This window comes from Cervus canadensis, chromosome 25, assembly GCF_019320065.1.
Source record: "Cervus canadensis isolate Bull #8, Minnesota chromosome 25, ASM1932006v1, whole genome shotgun sequence".
Taxonomy (NCBI): Eukaryota; Metazoa; Chordata; class Mammalia; order Artiodactyla; family Cervidae; genus Cervus; species Cervus canadensis.
In genome coordinates, this window is record NC_057410.1 from 24955188 (window position 1) to 24974440 (window position 19253).

The 19253-nt window shown below is 51.1% G+C and overlaps 2 protein-coding genes across 7 annotated transcripts in view; one reads left to right on the plus strand and one right to left on the minus strand.

Annotated features, from left to right (window-relative positions):
• Positions 1-12530, plus strand: part of TEX49 (testis expressed 49) — a 40271-nt gene extending 27741 nt beyond the window's left edge. For 2 of the 3 annotated variants that reach the window (XM_043446850.1, XM_043446851.1), the window contains exons 2-4: positions 5771-5893; positions 7834-7978; positions 8403-8573. In XM_043446850.1, coding sequence (XP_043302785.1) covers positions 5771-5893; positions 7834-7978; positions 8403-8451 — 317 coding nt within the window. In that variant the 3' untranslated portion in view covers positions 8452-8573. Of the gene's footprint in view, positions 1-5770; positions 5894-7833; positions 7979-8402; positions 8574-12414 lie in introns of those variants that run through there. The other variant, XR_006265411.1, reaches the window with a different exon arrangement.
• ADCY6 (adenylate cyclase 6) overlaps positions 1-19253 on the minus strand; it is a 53669-nt gene that overhangs the window by 24758 nt on the left and 9658 nt on the right. For 2 of the 4 annotated variants that reach the window (XM_043446842.1, XM_043446843.1), the window contains exons 5-22: positions 19056-19167; positions 18763-18890; positions 18088-18246; positions 17872-18013; positions 17629-17757; positions 17332-17357; positions 16955-17102; positions 16663-16760; positions 16403-16490; positions 16135-16251; positions 15710-15868; positions 15262-15440; positions 14296-14331; positions 14085-14214; positions 13508-13771; positions 12545-12749; positions 11622-11746; positions 8912-11396 (exon numbers count right to left, since the gene is read on the minus strand). In XM_043446842.1, coding sequence (XP_043302777.1) covers positions 11271-11396; positions 11622-11746; positions 12545-12749; positions 13508-13771; positions 14085-14214; positions 14296-14331; positions 15262-15440; positions 15710-15868; positions 16135-16251; positions 16403-16490; positions 16663-16760; positions 16955-17102; positions 17332-17357; positions 17629-17757; positions 17872-18013; positions 18088-18246; positions 18763-18890; positions 19056-19167 — 2371 coding nt within the window. In that variant the 3' untranslated portion in view covers positions 8912-11270. Of the gene's footprint in view, positions 1-8911; positions 11397-11621; positions 11747-12544; positions 12750-13507; positions 13772-14084; positions 14215-14295; positions 14332-15261; positions 15441-15709; positions 15869-16134; positions 16252-16402; positions 16491-16662; positions 16761-16954; positions 17103-17331; positions 17358-17628; positions 17758-17871; positions 18014-18087; positions 18247-18762; positions 18891-19055; positions 19168-19253 lie in introns of those variants that run through there. The other 2 variants (XM_043446844.1, XM_043446845.1) reach the window with 2 other exon arrangements.

Genomic DNA, 19253 nt, shown 5'->3' on the forward strand with positions numbered 1-19253 from the left:
CCCATAGGTGCTTTTCCCCACCCTTGCTGGAAAGTACTCTGCTCAGTCTCCTAGTTCTCTTGACCTCTCCTAGCTGCCTGTTTGATGACCCACTATGAGAAGACAGCTGGATATGCCATTCTTAGACTCCAGCAGAGGGCACTGTAGTTCTGGCTTTTCGAACAGGAGCGTGACCGGCACAATGCAGCCAAGAGTGAACTGGCCAAAGTCTCTGAGCCCCTCTGCCTTTCTAAATGGATAAACGTACTGAAATTATAGAAGTGTATTTTTGGAAACACTCATACATCTCATAGCTGCTACAGACCATCATCCTCATCCACTTGAAACTAGAGGGAGAAGATACTCAAGCTACTCACAGTTAGATAATATCTAACAGACATTACTCGCAGTTGTCTTGAAGTTGGTATAACTGCAAGCAGAGTAATACCACCCTGCCAGAGCCTCAGGAATGGGCACCTCCAAGGCAGGTGACTGTGTCTGTATTGCAACAGATAGACCACTTTTTTCACAGGGGCTTGATCTTTCCCCCTGGTTCTCCCCACTGAGACTGGTCTAATCCACTGAAGAGTGACCCACCAGGTTCCAGTCTTCTCTGTTCCCTCTATGCTAGTCATAGGAAATGATGTTCTGCATTTAAGTGATGCTCAGGGAGGCAAAGATCTACTTCTGGAACAAAGTAATATTATTACTAAGTCCCTTACCCAACACAAGGCTTCTTCAGGGTAAGAAGACACCCTTGACAGGGCCCTCATTGAGCTATACACAAGGGAGCCCACTAAGAGGGTAGTTCTATCAGCTCTTGTTTTTCCTTAGCCCTTGGTCTTTCCTGGGAACCCTGATGGTATTTCAAAAGCCAATTTAATGTGGTGGTTAAGAGCATGGGCAGTAGCGCCAAAGTGCTGGGTTAAACTCATGTCTTGGCCATATGCTAGTCATGTGATCTTGGCAAATCACTAAACTTCTCTGGGCCTCTGTTTCTCCATTTATAAAATAAGGTTACAGTACCCACGTTTTACAGTTGTGCCAAGCACATTCACTGCATATCAGCTCTTTTTATTGCTGTTATCTCTAGAAGATCCAATGGATCTAGAAGATCCATTTTATATCAGCAGTCTGCAAAAGACAGCAGTCTGCATTTTATATAACCAGCACTGTCTCTATCTTATCTCGTGCCCCACCCCCACTTTCCCTGTGTTCAGAATTCTTAAGAACTGCACTTTAAGGAAGATATTTTTGGAGGCAAAGGAACTGCCCCCATGTGTAAAATGTGCCCTGAGAACTGGTCTGGTTCCCTGGGTTTATGTTCTTGTTCACTTCCTCCCAAATCCCTGGCAATTTCCTGATATCAGGAAAGACTAAGTGCAAGATAGCCTTCCAAAAATACTTCAACCAGTTTCAGTCCGTGTTAATACTCCAGTCAACTTGCCTCATATCTAATACGACCTCTTAGATAGGAGTCATATTTTATGTACAATACCACAACATCTAGAAATGTTGTTTGCATTTCTACAAGTATGTTCTACAAATATCTTGTATGCATTTCTAGTCTGAGTGGTATTACTCTGCTTACAGTGACACCAACTTCAAGTAATATCTGTTAGATATTATCATCACTATGTACTAAGAATGTGGAACAAACCGGCAAATACCTTAATCTAAAATTCAGCATTCTGGGAGCCACTGAGGTAGCGTAGGTGCTTAGTTGCTCAGTCATGTCCAACTCTTTGTGACCCCATGGGCTATAGCCCGCCAGGCTCCTCTGTCCATGAAATTCTCCAGGCAAGAATACTGGAGTGGGTAACTATTCCCTTTTCCAGGGGTTCTTCCTGACCCAGGGATCAAACCCAGGTCTCCTGCATTGCAGGAAGATTCTTTACCATCTGAGCCATCATAGGTAGACCTATTCTAAAAAGTTTTCAGTCTGAAAACATTGTGGCCAATCAGCCCCAGTTCCAACTAACAGAAACAATGGGCAAAGCAGTGGGAAACTAAGATTTTGTGACCTTCCTAGGGGCCCTGGGAAGTTTATACTACTGAGAAATCTACAACATAAATTTGGAAAAGTAGAAGATCCAGCCAACTACTTTTGCATTACCCCATATCTTTCACAGTCCATTCAAAGCATTAAATGTGGTCTTTTGGCAATTTCTAATTTATGGCCTGGTTCTAGAAGCTGTCAGGGCCCTTCCTATCTATTTACCACAAAAAACCATATGGAGTATAGTATTAACTGAGTGGATGAAGAGCCTCTGTTATACCATCTGCCAAAAAAATGATGAATTTTTCTCCCTTGTCACAGTGGAATTTACTTATAAAGAGTTCATTGCATCGCGCTATCCAGAACATCCCCTTTCACAGTAGCTGTGGCATGATTCTTAACTACCCGTCACTACCCTTCACCTCGGGTAGCTTCCAAAACTTGGCAAAGCTATGGGTTACCAAAAATATCTTCCAGCTTGCCAAATACTGATCCAAGGAGTAGGCCAACTAGTGCTTGATTCAAGAGGAAGGCATCCAAGTGGGTGATACTGTCTAATATACCTCCAAGCACACGGTAACCCATACAGGAAACTGGGTGCCTACTACTCAGAAACTGACATAACAGTCATCTGGTAAAAATCATATGGCTATACTTTAAAGAACAATCAGCCTGAGGCCTCAGGACCAGAGAAAGAGCTCCCACTGTCGCCTGCACCCAGTCAGTACTTACTTGCAGTCCAGGTCCCATTGCCCCCGAGGAATATGCTCCTGCTCTTTCTGGGTCTGCACTTACTTGGCTATGGACATTCTGCCAACCTTAGTGGCATAATTTGGAAAGTCAAATTATGCCACTTAGTCAAAGTCAAACAACCAAACTCAAATGACACTGTTTCTAGGAAATGTAACCTGTGATGAAGTATAAAGCCAACCCCTGGTTCAGTCCAGGGTTCCACCTGTCCCAGCCTTCAACTGTCAATGGAGGGGCCTCAAACTTTGCCCCACTCTGGTGGTGTCACTGTCACAGAGAATGTTAAAGATGTCCATGGGAGGGCAAGAGGGAGGGTGGAGGGACAGATGATGAACGTGTGGGGCCAAGCAGAATAAAGGGGAAAGCAGGAACTGCGGAAGAACTACAGAACAGCGGGCAACCCCACCACCCACCCAAGATGAGTCAGCAATCTCAACAATTTCCAGAGAGAATGGCAAACTTTGATCCAGTTCACAAGCTCAGGGTCCTGAGATGCAAGCCAAATCTAGCCTATTTAAGCAGAACATGAATTTTTTTTAAAGATAGTGGTGAGATTACACCAAACTTAAAAGCTTCCATATGGCAAAAGAAACAAATTGAAAAGACAACCTACAGTATGGGAGAAAATACTTGCAAACCATATATATGATAAAGGGTTAATACCCAAAACATACAATGAATTCCTATAACTCAACAGCAAAAAAGAAAGAAAATCCAATTAAATGGGCAGAGGATCTAAATAGACTTCTCCAAAGAAGACACACAAATGGCCAACAGGTATATTAAAAGATGCTTAACATCTAATCATCAGGGAAATGCAAATTAAAACCACAATGATATATCACCTCACACCTCTTAAAGTGGGTATAATTTTTTTTTAAATCCACAAAAGTTAACAGCATTGGTGAGAAGACAAGGGAACCCACATGCATTGTGGTGGGTAAGCAAATGGGTACAGCCACTGTAGAAAACAGTAGGGCAATTTCTCAAGAAATTAAAATAGAACTACCATTTGATCCAGCAATCTCACTTCTGGTATATATATCCCCAAAGAAATTGAAATCATGATCTCAAAGGGATATCTGCACTCTCATATTTGTTGCAGCATTATGCACACTAGCCAAGACATGGAAGTAACAGAAATGTCCATCAGGGCTTGGATGGATTTTTTAAATGTGGTAAATGCATACAATGGAATATTACTTGGCCTTAAAAAAAAAAACTAGGGAAATCCTGGCATTTGCAACAACATGGATGAACCTGGAAGATATGCCAAGTGAAATAAGTCAGAGAGAGGACACATATTACATGATACCACTTATATGAGGAATCTAAAATAATTAAACTCAAAAGAAGCAAAGAATACAACAGTGTTTGCCAGAGGCTCAGGAGAGGAAAAAACAGGAGGGCAGTAATCAAAGGGTACAAAGTTTCAGTTATGCAAGATGAATAAATCCTAAAGATCTACTGTACAGCATAGTATAGTTAATACTATACTATATACTTAAAACTCTGCAAAGAGACTAGAGTTTATGTTAGATGTTCTTGTTACAAAATAATAATAAAGAAGGTGGGAGGAAGTTTTTGGAGGAGATGGATATGTTTGTGGCATAGATTTTGATGATGGTTTCACAGGTGTATACTTATTTCCAAACTCATTAAGTTGTATAAATTATATATGTACCACTTTTTTTGTGTGTTACACAATGAAGTAATTTTTTATTTAAAAAAAATACTCAGGTGTGTCAGGTCTTAGCTGCTACACGTGAGATCTTTCACTGCAGCCCACAGACCCTCTAGTTGTGGTGCACAGGCTCAGCTGCTCTGCAGTGTGTGGGACTTAGTTCCCCGACCAGGGGTCAAACCCAAACCCCCTGCATTGCAAGGCAAATTCTTAACCACTAGACCACCAGGCAAGTCCTTGAAGTAGTTGTTTAAAAAATATTAGGAGGCACATAAAAACTGTAGAAGGGACAGAGAACCAAGTTTGGCAGACAGTAACCAGAAACAAGGTTCACAATCACACCACAGACCTGGCTGTGCAGAGACACCAGTGCATTCAGTGCTGTGGGCACTGCTGGCCCCGAGGACACTGGGCCCCAGATAATGCTGCTGGAGACAAGAGGCAGCTTCACCGCCCCAACCTCCATCAACAGAAAAAGGCTTCACATGGTCCCAGCTTCTTCGCAACCCCAATCTTTGATTCAAAATCTGAAGAAGACACGTTGATTGGCCTAGCCAAACCTCTTGGCCCTTGGCCTTGCTACAAGAAAGGCTGGGTATCTTAGTCCATGCAGGCTGCTATAACAAAATACCGTAGACTGGGTGGCTTATAAACAAAAGAGATTTATTTCTCACAGTTCTGGAGGCTGGCAGTCCAGGATTAGGAAGCCAGGTGAGGGCTCTCTTCCAGGTTGCAGACTTCCTGTTGTTCCCTCACATGGCAGAAGGGGCCAGGAAGCTCTCTCAGGCCTCTTTTTATAAGGGCACTTATTCCATTCATGGGGGCTCCGTCTCATGAATCACACCCCAAGAGCCCCACCTCCAAATGCTATTACCTTGGGCATTGGTTTTCAACATATGAATTTGGGGGGCGGGGGAGTGGAGGGAATTCAAACATTCAGACCACAGCACTGGGTAAGGAAAATCTCATCTTTTCAGTCACTATAAGAAGATACAGATTTTGCATCTGAGAAGATTCCTAAACCTCCGTAAGAAGGCTAAGACTACACTATCCCACTCTATACTGCCTTTCCAGCTCTTGGCCCTGTCCCTCTCCACTTGACCCAGCACCAGTCCAGCTCTAAACCAAGAGCAAGCTGAGACCTCTCTAATGCTTCTAACACACTTGACACCTGCTGCCCCAAATGCTCTTCCTGATACTACTGTGTCCCATGAACCCCTTCTTACCCTGCAACACTTGGCTTGTGAGAGGCTTGGAGGGATCCCTGCCCTGTGCCAGGTTAGCATGGAGACCAGAGACTGAGAAAGTCGAATAACCCCATTTGCTAGGTACTCAGAACAAGTCTGCTCTCATTTCAGAGCAGAAGGATCCAGTGCCCACTAGGCTTCCCCCTATTATCTCAGAAGATGGGAATTACTCCGTGCACCAAAATAGCCACACAAAGTACCACGAAGCTGTTCGGAAGGTATCGTTAAAGACATGTAAGTATCATGGATTTGTCACCATTCTAGGGGCAGAAAAGGTGTGTCTGAGTTGCTAGAGTGGCTGGGATGTGGTGGGGCGCTGTTTTAGAGCCGGCAGCAAGGTCAAAAAGAGCCAAGAAGAGACTGAAAAGAGGGAGAAAGTAGGCTCCAATAGTGAGGTAAGCAAGATAAGATAAAAATTGAATCAGAATTGACAGCAGAAGATCTACCTGTGAGTACTTTCTCTTTCAAGTGTCTCACCGTGGATAAGTCACTTATCCTTTTTTAACTTGTTTCTTCATTCATTTAGGAAAAAAAAAAAAGGGCAGAAAATGCAGACTCCACCAACCTTACAAGATTGTTAAGAGGATCAAAGCTTTGGAATTTGAACTGAGTTTCAACTCAACAAGCTGTGTGACCTTGGGCAAAATTCTTTGATCACTTAACCTCTCTGGACCATCTGAAAACTGGAATAACAATCTAGTGTTTTTTGTGAAAGAGAAACTTACATTTTAAAAAGTTCCTAGGACAAGCCACTGATACAGGCAGATACTTGCAGGAATCTCCAGGGAATTCTGCTATGTAAAGAAAGCCAATCCCCAAAAGATCCTGTACTGTATGATGCCATTTATACAACATTCTTAAACTGACAAAATTACAGAACTGAAGAACACATTAGTGATTGATTACCAAGGAGTGGAGGGAGGAGTATGTGACTATAAAAGGGCAACTCTGGGATCCTGTGGTGACAGAACTTATCAATATGTTAATAGCCTACTTGTAACAGTGAAAAGTGGAAGTTTTTTTTTTTGTTTTTTTTTTTTGCTTAATCGTATTGGACTCTCTGCAACCCCATGGACTGTAGCCCCCCAGGCTCCTCTATCCACGGTATTTCCCAGGCAAGAATACCGGAGTGCATTGCCACTTCCTTCTCCAGAGGGGGCTTCCTGACCCAGGGATCAAACCCGAGTCTCCTGCACTGGCAGTCAGATTCTTTGCCGCTGAGCCACCTGGAAGGCCCCAATAATATAGTAGGGATTTTTTTTTTTAATAATAATTATAAAGACTAGATAGCCAGAATATTAGGCTATAATCCTAAGTTTTAAAACATATACAAATTTTATACATTGGTATAATTAGATTTATACAATAAATTAAGAGTGAAAATTCAAAAAAAGAAAATCTAGGTAAGTCTGATATTAAAATTTTTTAAATATCTAATACAACATGTAGAATTTAACAGGTAGTTGATAAATTATAGGACTTCCCTGGTGGCTCAGATGGTAAAGCCTACAATGTGGGAGACCCGGGTTCAACCCTGGGTTGGGAAGATCTCCTGGAGAAGGAAATGGCAATCCACTCCGGTATTCTTGCCTGGAAAATCCCATGAATGGAGGAGCCTGGTAGGCTACAATCCATGGGGTCGAAAAGAGTCAGACATGACTGAGCAACTTCACTTTCACTTGATAAATTGATATGTTAGCAATACCTAAACATAAGGCAGTATCACTGCTAAATTTCAGAGAATTTCCTGAAATAAGCCAAGGGGGAGGGGAGGAAGAGCCAGTAGACCCATCTTGCACATTTTCTGAGTGGGTTGTGTTGTTAGGACTCTGTGCTCTTATTGCCGAGAACCTGGGTTCAATCCCTGGTTGGGGAACTAAGATCCCACAAGCCAGGTGGCATGGCCAAATAGAAAAGAAACCAAGTAGGCAGACCACTTGTTTCTGCACCACCTTAGCACTTCTGGTAAACACAGGAAGAACCAAGACTGATTCCACTGACCATGAAGGGTGTAAGACGCTGAAATCCAGAAGTGGAGCTGGGTGTGGTGACTACATTTCCAGGACTTCTCAGCATCTGGTCAAGCCTAGTTGCTAGGTTGGGCTTGTGGTGCCCTGAGGCACAAAAGGGGGCACCCAACTCTAAGAAATCTGATAACCTGCCCAACCATTCAGTCCCCAATCAGGTCTTCAGGGTCCCCCTGACTGATGCTCAGAACTTCAGCTTCTGGCGGTCCAACGGTGCAGGAGTGCGCCCAGAGGAGACCATGCCATGGATCCGGAGCCCCCGCCACTGCCTCATCAAAAGTGCAATGACCAGGTTAGGTTGGGAGGGGTGAGGGTGGGGAGATCACTTAAATCCTTGGAGATGCTTTCATTTCTATTCAGAGTTGGAAAATGGAATAGGAGGTTTTGGTCTTACCAGGGAAAACTGGCCCCAGAATCTAGGCAGTAGTGGCTACTGTTAGTAGTGGCTATTCAAAGGAGCTAAAAGATTTATCCGTGTCTTTGTGTTTCACCTTATGGCTATGACTTCTGAACAGACTCAAGAATCTACAGCATTCCTGTGGGAGGCCTGGAATGTTTCTGCTCCCTTCACTGCCACCTCCCACCCCTCTAAGCACCACCCATTGGCAGCAGCTCCACCTCTTCATCACTACCCCTGCCCATTCAAGGTTTAAGCCCCCCACCCCCACCCCGAGTCCAGCCTAACCTGGCTGAATCTGAGACTGTCTCTTTTCCAGGTTTATGGATCACTCTATTCTCAATGACAGAAACTTCAGTCTGTATTGAGCAGGATGTGTTTGCAGAAGGACACCGCAGATGGAGCGGTGAAGAGGGAGGTATCCTGGTTCCAATGGCTGATTAATGGGAGGAGGGGACTGAGAAAGTGCAATAAATAGACTGATCTAGAAGTAACTTGTGTACACAGGAAATGAAGGAGTGGGAAATTATTCCCCAATTCCTGTGAGATCAGGACTGTGAGAGATTCCTGAAGGAGTCAGAGCTTGGTGCTTGGTTTGGGAGGGGCCAGGACAGACCACTACAAGGGGTCCTGAGGTCATGCATGGAAGGAGTCAGAGTAACGAATGCTGCAGGGCCTCAGAGAGGTCACGCTCTCTGCAGACACTGCAGCTTCATCTTGGCAGATGAAAGAGGTCTACAGAACCCCCGGCAGGGGCCTGCCCCCTCCACCAGGCTCTGCCACTTCGGACCCAACCCAGGGCCCAGAACAGCTGCAGAGAACCGGGAATTTTACAAAGAGTTTGATTTTTATTGATATTTAAATATATTAAATATTTCACTGAAATACAATGGTATGCCACCCTCCCCCCACCCCCACGCTGGTTACATTATAAAACCAAAGTCCATGGGCCTCCCATCCACTGACTCCCCCACCAACTGGCAAGGAAGGGGGCAATATCAGCCCAGGGGAAATGCATGGTTGGCACTGCGGTGCGGGGAGCCAGGGTGCAGAGAGGCCCCTTCCACTGGCAAGAAGCAGACACAAGTCACTCACTTCCGCTGTAAGTGAAGCAGTCTTCCTCTCTGGTCTCCTCACAGCCTCATCCCCACCCCAGGACCCCATGCAGAACCTTCCTGTCCAGGGCTGTGTCTGAGGGAAGGGGAGCTGACTTCATCTGGACCACCTAGTCTTTTTTCTTCTCCTGCCTTGGCTAATGAAGTGACTGATGGCCCACTTGGTTGATACATGAAGATCCCCCAGAGCAGTCAATACAAGCCAGAAACAACCTCTGCAAGGAACTAGAGTCAGAAAGGGCATGAGGAAGGGCAAGAGTACCATCTGCCCCTTCCAGTCCCCAGAGTCAGCAACTCTGGGGCCCTCTCCCCTCTGCCTCTAACACATCTGAGACAAAGCGATCTTCAAGCAAAACTGTGGCCAATGCCTCAGCTTCAACAGGTGCAGAGAAACCAAGGTACCGACTCATTCAGGCCAGAGGCAAGGCTGCAAGGAAGCAGGTGAAAGGCAGGCGCGGACAGGAAGGGAATCTAAGGCCCAGCCCTCCTAACCCTCCTGCCAGCCCTCGCAGGCTTCATGGGGACTGGGGAGCATGGAGCACGCTGGGCTCAGGCTGCAGAATGGGGACGGCTGAGGTTCGGGTTCCCCTCTCCTTGCCCCTAGTACCAGAATCCAGGTCCTCGGGGGATCCCATGCTACCCCAGCCCCAAGGCTTACCACGTCCCAGGATACCACCTGGGGAAATCCAGGGGACTCCTGAGCCTCTGCCCACCACACCCCAGAGAGTTCAAGTGCAAGGATCATGGGGGCTCCAGCAGGCGCTTGGGTCCCTGCCCTAGCAGAGAGACAGTCATGCTGCACATGTGGTCCCCACACGGCAATTAGGGACTTGGCACAAAAGACCTCCTCTCCCCAGTCACCCTCCTCTTGTTACCACGCCCCATCCCACTCCTGTGCAAAATGGGCATCTGTCTCCATCCCTTGAAATCAGACATCCTGCCTTATTCCCAGAAGACAGGCCCACAGGAAAGAGGCAACCCAGGGTGGAGAGTCGAGGAGCAGGAGCGCAAGGACACACAGACCTGGAAAACAGACACACACACACACGGACCACCGTGCACACACAGTTAACACAGACACACAGGCCCTCCCCAGCACCAGAGGCCTGGGAGGACAGGTTTAGGATCAGGGCTGTCTTCCTCCAGGCCCTGGCCCTTTTCTATTTGGCAATAGAAGGGGTAGAGATGCTCTGTGTCCCTTTCAGCAGACAGCAAGAGTGCACAGGGGCAGAGCGGCCTGATCTGACCTTTGGAGTCTGGCACTACCCCCATCCCTGGCCGGCCTGCTCTCTTTGGCACCTGCAGGCGAACGTCCACCTTCCAGTCTTCTAACATCCTCATGCACGTGCCTGCTCCCTGGCTGGGTGTTTTCACAGTACCAGTGAGACCAGATGCCCCTCTCCCTGGAGCTGTGCAGGAACTGGGGCTAATCTGAACTGTCAGAAGTCCCTTTGTTCCCCTTTGGGGACAGATCGTGGGACTAGGATTTGGCAAATGGAAACGTTCCCCTGAAATATGGACAGAGCTGGGTCTCCCGAGCCTCTCCCTCCTTGGCCCTGTGTCCCTGAGGGAGAGCCGGCGGGGTGGGGAGGGCCCAGGACCCATGCTGGGGATGCAGGCACGGCAAAGGCAAGCGTGGAACAGGCACTCTTCAAGCCTGCCCCAGTCTTTGTACAAAAGATTCCCAGGAAAAAGGGAAAGGAAGGGCCCAGCCCTGAGCCTGCTGCCCAGACAGACAGGGAAAGAGGAGGTGTGAGAAGCTGCCATTTTAATCTCTCAGGCAGGAAGGGTCCCCCGACCTTTGCTGCTGCCCCCTCCCCTGCTCCCAAAAGCTGGAAGAAAGGAGGGAAAGCAGCCCTACCCTAGTTTTAAAAAGTCACTTGCATAATCCTCTTGGTATCCCCTCGTTCACCAGCCTGAGGACGTGGTTGAACACAGCCAGCTGGGGTGTTCCCTTTGTGATCAGCAGGGTCTGGAGGCTCAGCGCCCCCTGCCACAGCTTCCCCCAGCGAGCACAGAATCCACCCAAATGCCCACCTTGGTCCTTTCAGTTGATCTGTAGCTGGGCCCTGCTAACTGCTGGGGCCCCCATTGAGGAAGTAGGTGGTCATCTCCCCCTTGCCCTTCACCTTGACCACCCCTCGACACTCCAGCTGGTAGCCCTTGGCCGCTAGAACCTGGTACAGGTCCGTGGTCACCTGGGGGGGTGGGGTGGGAGGGGAACCTGCTTAGGCCAGGATCCTTCCTGCTGCATTTGCAGGGGCCCAGGGGTTCTCTGGTCATGCTACTATCTCCCCCCATAACCCCCTCCACCAAACACAGAATATCGCCGCCCTACCCCTGTCCTGGCTGACTGCAGAGGGGGCCCTGTGGAAGCTCCCCACACCCAGACCCCTCCCAGCTTCCGCTTACAACCCCCTCACCTGGATTCGGTCGGGGACCCCGGTGCTGTCCATTCGACTCGAGACATTCACTGTGTTCCCCCAGATGTCATACTGTGGTTTCCGAGCCCCAATGACGCCTGCCACAACTGGGCCCATGTTCAGTCCTGGGGTGGGCAGGGATAAAAGTAAGAAATTGAGAGCAGTGAATGTTTCCCAGTCAGCCCAGGGAGGCACCACTTCCCAGCACCTTTAGAAGGACCCAGAAGAAACTGGAAACGGGACAAGTCTCCTGGTTGTAAAGAATGCCGAGGAGCTCCCCTGAGTCAGAAGGGCTATGCCAGAACAGCAGCTAATCCACCAAAGGCTCATGCTGTGCCAACCGCTCTGTAAGTATTTTACACTATCTCAGCCTCTCAAATCATCCCCATTTTATAAAAAAGGTACCTGAAGCTTACAGAAGTTAGGTGACTTGCCCATAAGTGGAAGAGCCAGAATTCAAACCAGACATTCTGACTCCAGAACCCATGCTATTAACCACTCCCATCCACCGGCTCATCTGGGAGGAAGTGGCTCTTATCAGACCAGCCACAGATAGGGACGTAGGTACTGGTATTATCTACATAAACCTGGTTTTGAATCCCAGTTCAGCCATAACTAGTTGTATGACCTTGGCTGAGTTGTTTACCCACTCTGAAAATCCAACTCTTTTTCTGTAAAAGGGGATAATAATGTGAGGACTGATGTGTTAAAAAAAAAAAAAAGTCTGAGACAATGCTTAGCACATAGGAGGCCCTTAATAAATGGTATCTATTCTTAACATCAGATGATATAGGAAGTGGGAGAAAAGGAAACCCCCACAGGACTCCTGATGGGGAGTCTGAGACGCCATCCCCAGCCTGCTGCCTCAGCTTCACTCCAGAAACAGCCCTGGGAAAAATGTGCCATGATCCAGGCCCTCTTACCAATCTTCATCTGGAAATTGTTGAAGGAGTGCTCATTGATGTGCTTCATCTGCTCCATGAGCCGCATGGCATAGTCAGCGAGGGCAGTGATGTGGGAGCGGCCCACCTGGTCATAGGTGCTGGCGTTCAGCCCAGAGGCAGCCATGTAGGTGCTACCAATTGTCTTGATCTTCTCCAGCTGCCGGAAGCGCTCCTCACTGATGATCTGGACAGTACAGGGGACCTGGCTGTCAAGGCAGAAAGGCCAGACCCAGCCCTGCCCCAAGGCTCCTTCCTGGCTATGCTCTGGCCCCCTGCCCCACTTTCCTGTCTCAATACTTCACTCCAGTAAGTGAGCCCCACTTCCAACTACTGTTCTTGGTGCTGGGCTAGGAACAGGGAAAACGTCTCCCTTACTAGGCAGCCGCCAAAACCCAAGCAGGGACTTGAGCATACAACTCCAGGTCAACTTCGACAGGTCACTACAGAACCCAGGACCACAGGAGGGCTATCAGGCATCAAAGATTCCAACCCTCACCTTTGGGGAAAGAGTCCCGGACTGAGGAAGTGTCTTCTGTCCAGACCTGACCTGAATGTTCAGGACACTTCCTCATATTTTACTTCCATTTTCTCTATTCAGGGGATCATCTTGATTACTTGGCCTCATGAGGCCGTACTCTACAGATTACCAGCTCCTTCTTCAATGATATCCACTTGCTAACTCTACTGGCCCCTCCACAGATATTCACGTCCTCCTCTGCTCCCCAGTAACAATGATCCTGCCCCACTGGAGCTGACCCTGCTGCCTGTGACACATTCGTATCTGTCCCCAACTTCACTGTGCCTACCTTTACTCCTGCCCTTCACATCTCTGGGTCTCATCAGATGGGCCCCTCCAACTGGGGCCTTCTTATCCAAAGTTCTCCCCACTTCTCTGGTCCCCATATCCCCCACCCTCTGCCAGCACCAGCTGAGGACAAGTACCTCATCAAAATCAGCAATGATCTCGTTGAGCAGTCGCAGGCACTCGACACCCTCGTTGTTGGCCTCCAGCTCCACATAGAACTCAGAGAAGTTGGCAATGGAGGCGAACATGACAGCCACACACTCACAGGACTGATAGTAGAGCTCATCGTTCCGGCGCTCCCGGGCCAGGAAGTGGGCGGCCACGTCCTTGGGCAGAATGTTATGTAGCAGCCGCCGGTTGTAGGCCTGGAGCTCTTCCATCTCCTCCTTCTCCCCTGTTGCCTGTGGACACCACACCCATCACCCACTGCCCAACATCTACAAGGCGTGGGTACAGCGGCCAACACCTGGAGAAGGGTATCCGAGGGAACCGCGTGGGAGAAGAAAACCAGGGAGAGATGAGGCCAGAGAACAGGCAAACGGGCCAAGGAGGCAGGGACAGGATGAGGTGGGGGATGGGGGTGGGCACAGGGAAAGCATGGAGCCAGGGTGGGCTCAGGGCAGGCTGAACCTTGACCAGCCTAAGAAATGCCTGACGCGGCCAAGGCTCCGCCCCCAGGAACCACCCACCCACCCCCGAGGCCTGCCCTGTCACCTGCAGCTTCCAGAGGAAGTCCAGGCGGGCAGTGGACTCCACCTGCTGGGCATGCAGGTACAGCGCCAGTGCGAACACCAGTAGAATCACGGGGGTCATGTATTTGAGTGCCACCCTCCCGGCCGCTGGGCTGAGGGAAGCAGAGGCGGGCTCAGTGGCTGAAAGAGGCGTCTGGCAGCCCAGCCCTTTGCTGCCCTGGAGCCTCACTCACCAGTCCAGCCCATCAGAGGTCTCGTTGGAAGCAGCCCTGGCAGGAAGATACAAGAGACAAAGTCATTGGTTCTTCTTGGGTTGCCAGGTCAGAGCATGGAAGAGGAGATAGAAACTGCATTTACTGAGCACTACAGATCAGGGACCAGGCCAAGGCATTTGCTTGTATTAAGAGCAGAGACTCCGTTCCTGGCTCCTCTACCCACGAACTATGTGACCTGGAACAAGTTGTTTAACTCTGTAAGCCTCAGTTTCCTCATCAATACAAGAGTGATCAGATCTAAACAATGTGAGCAAAAGGCTTAGCACATCCACAGCTACAGGAAGCCCAAGTAGCACAATAAAGACCCAGCACAGTCTAAATTCTTAAAAAATGCTTTTAATTAAAAAAAAAAAAAAGACTTAGCACAGTGCTTGGCATCAGCAAGTCTTCGATAAACGTTAGTCACTATAATCTTTACAACTACCCTGTGATAGGGATGGCGGAGAAGTTAACTTACCGATCTAAGGTCACACAGCTAATAAGTGGCAGAGTAGGGACTCAAACTCAGCAGGCTGCAGAGGCTTTTTCTACCACATCGTATGTTTCTGCCACATAAGGTGTGGGCTTTTACAGAGGAAAAGCCAGTGATGTCCCAGGCAGAGCCCTGAGGCAGGAGCCCGGGTTTTGGTTCCTTTCCTAGCCAGGGCTCTACCCCAAGCAGCTATGTGACCTCCAAGTAGTTAAGAGTGGATATGAAAGCAACATGCAGATGCAAAAGGGAGTTTTTATTTTCAATGTCTAGCCTAAAGACAAAGGGACTTCCCAGCTCTGGGGTTTCCTTGAGGTGACTGCTGGGGGTCATGTGCACCTCCTTTCCCCCCATGTGAGGGGTGAGTGGTAGCATGCCAGGGCACAAAGTGCTCTCAGCGACCCAGCAGGGTCAAGAGGCTCCTGGGGGATTAAAGGGGTTGAGGATAAACTCACAAGCCATGGACGCCCAGCAGGAGGTCATAGTTGTCAAAGATGGTGGCCGGGGGACCCAGCAGAAGCAGCACCAGATAGACGAGCCCCAGGACAAAGATCATGGCCAACTTCCCGATACTACTGATGTGCAGGAAGACAGAGCTGGCCAAGAGACTCAGCAACACGTTCCCAATGAAGTACTGCGGAGCGAAGGCAGAGGAAGTCTGGGTGAGGGCAGAGGACAAGGCATGCCGCCGCCTGACCTAAGTCCCCTTCTACAACCTCAAACCCAAGCCTCCTTCACTCTCCACACACCCCTACACCACACCATGCCAGGGCTGCTCCTGGAGCTGAAGACTGGTGAGATCCTGGGTCCCCAGTGCCCACCACCAAGCCTGGCACAGAAAGGTCAAGAACTGGTACTGATCAGGAACCGCCCCCCCACCCCGCCTGACCACTGCCTGGACACCTCGGGGAAGCTGCAGGTGGGTGCGGTGCCCTCACACAGGGGAGCATCCAGGCCCAGAGAGTAATTGAGCTGCTGCAGGTGGCAGGCGGTAATGTCAGCAGGGGTTAAATTCAGCATCCGGGCAGCGCAAGTCCGTATGGGGGTGTGGTTACACGTGAACTGCAAAAACAGGAGGAGGGGAGGTATGTATTAGGGTAACTGAGGGAGGGGAAGGGTTACCAGGGCCATGCCCAAGTGCCTTATATGCCAGAGGCCCCAGTTCTCACTGAGGGATAACAAAAGGCAAAGGGAGCAAGCCGGGAGGACAGGGGTTAACCTCGCTCCTGCTTTGGGGAGGAAATGTGTCTCGTTCCGCTTTGTAGCCGTAGCACCCAGAAAGTGCTTGGCACAGAGAAGGAGCAGGAGAATTCTCCCTGGACCTTTACCATGCTGGCAACGGCGGAGGTGAACACAAGCAGGACAGAAAAGATGCCAACTGCGGTGCTATGTGCCCTCGAGCGGACGATACTGCGAGACACACGTCGCAGGGCCTCAGGGAACAGCTGTCAGGAGGCAGGAGACGGAGACAGAGGCCACGTCACCCAACAGGTAAGGCCACCCAGGGCCAGGCCCAGTGGCAGAGGCCTGGCCTTCTCCTCCCTCCCCACTCCCAGCCTGGCCTTCCCGACCAGCCCTGGAAGGTCCCCCACATACAGAGCCACAGGAGTACACAGCACAGGTCAGCACGGTGACCAGTAACAGCACGAAGATACCGGCGTGGATCCCAAGCATCAGCGCTGAGCTGGGCGGGAGAGGGCCAGGGAAGATGTTACTCTGGCAGATCTGGGGGTCCTTTCCCATGCCCTGGGCAGGCAGGGGGCAGGCCCCAGGACTGTGTGCTTGTGAGGGTGTTTAAGAAGGGTCCGGGAAGTAGGGGAGGGAAGAGAAGCCCAGCAAGGAGGGGCAGAGCTCACCGTGGGAAGACAAGGAGCTGGATGAAGCAGATGAAACAGAAGACCAGCAGGGCACAGGCCACGTAGGCTCCAAAGCGGGGGTCCACCTTGCGTGAGTACTGAGGGACAGGAGACTGAGCTGGGTGCTGCCACTGCCCTCGGAAGGCGGGGTGTTGCCAGTCGGCCCAGCTGAGATGCATCCCCACAGTGCCCTGTGGTCACCCCCCGCTCCCCAGAAACTTCTCCTGTTCCCTCACTTGTGCTCAGACCGCCCTGCCGGGACCACCTCCTCCTGCCCTTGCATCCCCCAAACCTTCTTTTCAAGATCCTCTCTCTGGAAGGTGAGCAGGAACCGGCGCACGTGGTCCTTGCGCAGCTGATCAATGCTGCGGGCGTCAATGGCCCGGCCCAGGAACTCGTCCACCTCATCCTCAGGGTTCAGGGCATCCTGAGCACCCCGGCTGAGGGCAGAGGACATGGCTTCACCAGGTGCCTGACCACGGCCACGTGACAGGTGATAAGAGGGGAGGGGCACGGGCAGCACTCAGACGAGTGTGAGCGAGGTGGGTGGCACCTGCTCCCACACGACACATCTGAAGTCCAGGGAAGAGGGGGATCTCAGCTCCCCACCACCTCACCCCAGGGTGCAAGTGCCTTCACCCACCCGCCCTCCTCAACAGCCTGACTTACTTGTCTTTGCTGGAATCATCGATGCCCTGGAGAAAGGGACAGAGTGTGTGAGTGAGGTGATGGGCAGGCCACCTTCACCTGTACAATCCCTTCCCCGCCCCCAACACTGTGCTGAGGGCTTTCCCCATAGACTCTGGGGAGCCTGGGACCCCTGGGATGAAATCAGCCCTCCCATTCCTAATTCCAGAAACTAGAGACAATAGCCTCAACAAGGGAGGCAGAAGAGGGCAGGGGGATACTGAGTGTTGAGGGAAACAAGAAACCAAGGCCCGGGTCCAGGTGCGGTGGGACCCTCACCATCTGGCGGAAAGCCTTGGAGTCCTTGGTCCGGGAGAAGGCACGGTCAGGTACCCAGCGTGGCATCAGCCCCTCCATGGAGTTGGCACGTGCCCGCTGTAGCTTGGCCAGCATGGCCTTCTCCTCTTTCTGTGTGGACAGCACATGTACAGGCTGGGAAGAGGCGCCCAGAGAAGGCCTCTGCTTGCTCCCTCCATCTGCCCCTCTCCCCAGCCGCCTTGCCTTCCCCAACCCAACCCTGACCCGTTTCTGGCTGGCTCCCAGGATGAGGAAGGTCTCAATGTGCTGCTCCTTGAGGTAGGCGTTGCGCTCCCCGCCGCGGCCCGGCTCCACCTCATAGTCCCCATTCAGGTACTGCAGCGTGGCCCGGGTGATGTGGATGCGGCTGCGTGGGACGGGCAGGTAAGACCCCGGCTTACCCGATGGCTCCCACCCCTGACCCCCTGGACCCGCACTCACCCGGCCCGGCCCCCAGCCTCCATGTGGTTGGCCAGAGTCACGTCATTGGACCACACATCAAACTGCCACTTCCGCAAGCCAAGGACGCCGCAGTGCACACGCCCGCTATGGATGCCCACGCGCATGTTCACGTTCACTCCTGTCACCTCGCGCACCAGCCTGGGAGGAGGTGGCCTGGCTCAGCTCTTGGTAGTCCTCCCCACCCCCAGCCCAAGCCCAGGCCTTGAGCTCGCCTCGGAGCCAAGTGGGCAAGGACAGACCCAGCCACAGGGCACACGGCACACCCTCGGCAGGACACACCCTCGGCGAGACACAGGTAGGAGGCTGCAGAGGGCTCAGGGACACATGTGTGGGAACCCTGTTCGCCAGCAGGGGTCCAGCTGCATCCTATGGGACTAGGGGAGGAGATGAGGGATCACTACCCTCCCAGCAGGCCGACAACTGGCATTCTCTCCAGCGTAAATCCCCCCTCACCCTGACTCCCCCTGCCCCATTCCAGGCACTGGAGTCTAAGGTGCACATGGATCTTCACGTGGGCTGAAGCCTTTCCCTTCCCCAGGCATGGATCTCCAAGACAGAGAGACAGCCAAGACTGAGGAAAGGGCCTAAGGACACATCGAAGGGGAGGGGCAGGCGGGGCCCCCCTCAGTCCCTGGAAGCCTGGGAGGTGCTCACGAGATAGCCTCGATCATGTCCACCCCCATCTCCACGCAGCAGTGGGCATGGTCTGCCCGGGCCTCTGGCAGCCCTGACACGCAGTAGTAACAGTCCCCTAAGATCTTGATCCTCAGGCAGTGATTTTCCTGAAGCAGAAAGAGTTGGGGGAGAGTCACCTTTACTCTCGTACCACGCGGCCCACCTAGCCCACTACTCTCACTGCAGACTCCACGGGCTCTCACCCCCAAGCTGCTGCCAAAGAGGTGTGCCCTCACCCGGTCGGCCCTGCCCCCTAGCCCCAGCACCCTCACCGCAGCCAGCTTGTCAAACCGGGCAAAGAGCTCGTTCAGGGTCATGACCAGCTCCTGCGCCGTGCACTGGGACGCCAGACTGGTGAAGCCTTCAATGTCCGCAAACAGGATGCTGTGGAAGATGGCAGAAGATGGAAGGACGGTGTGGCCCTCAGAGACTCACAGACCTCCCCACCTCTCCCAGTATCCTCCCCACCC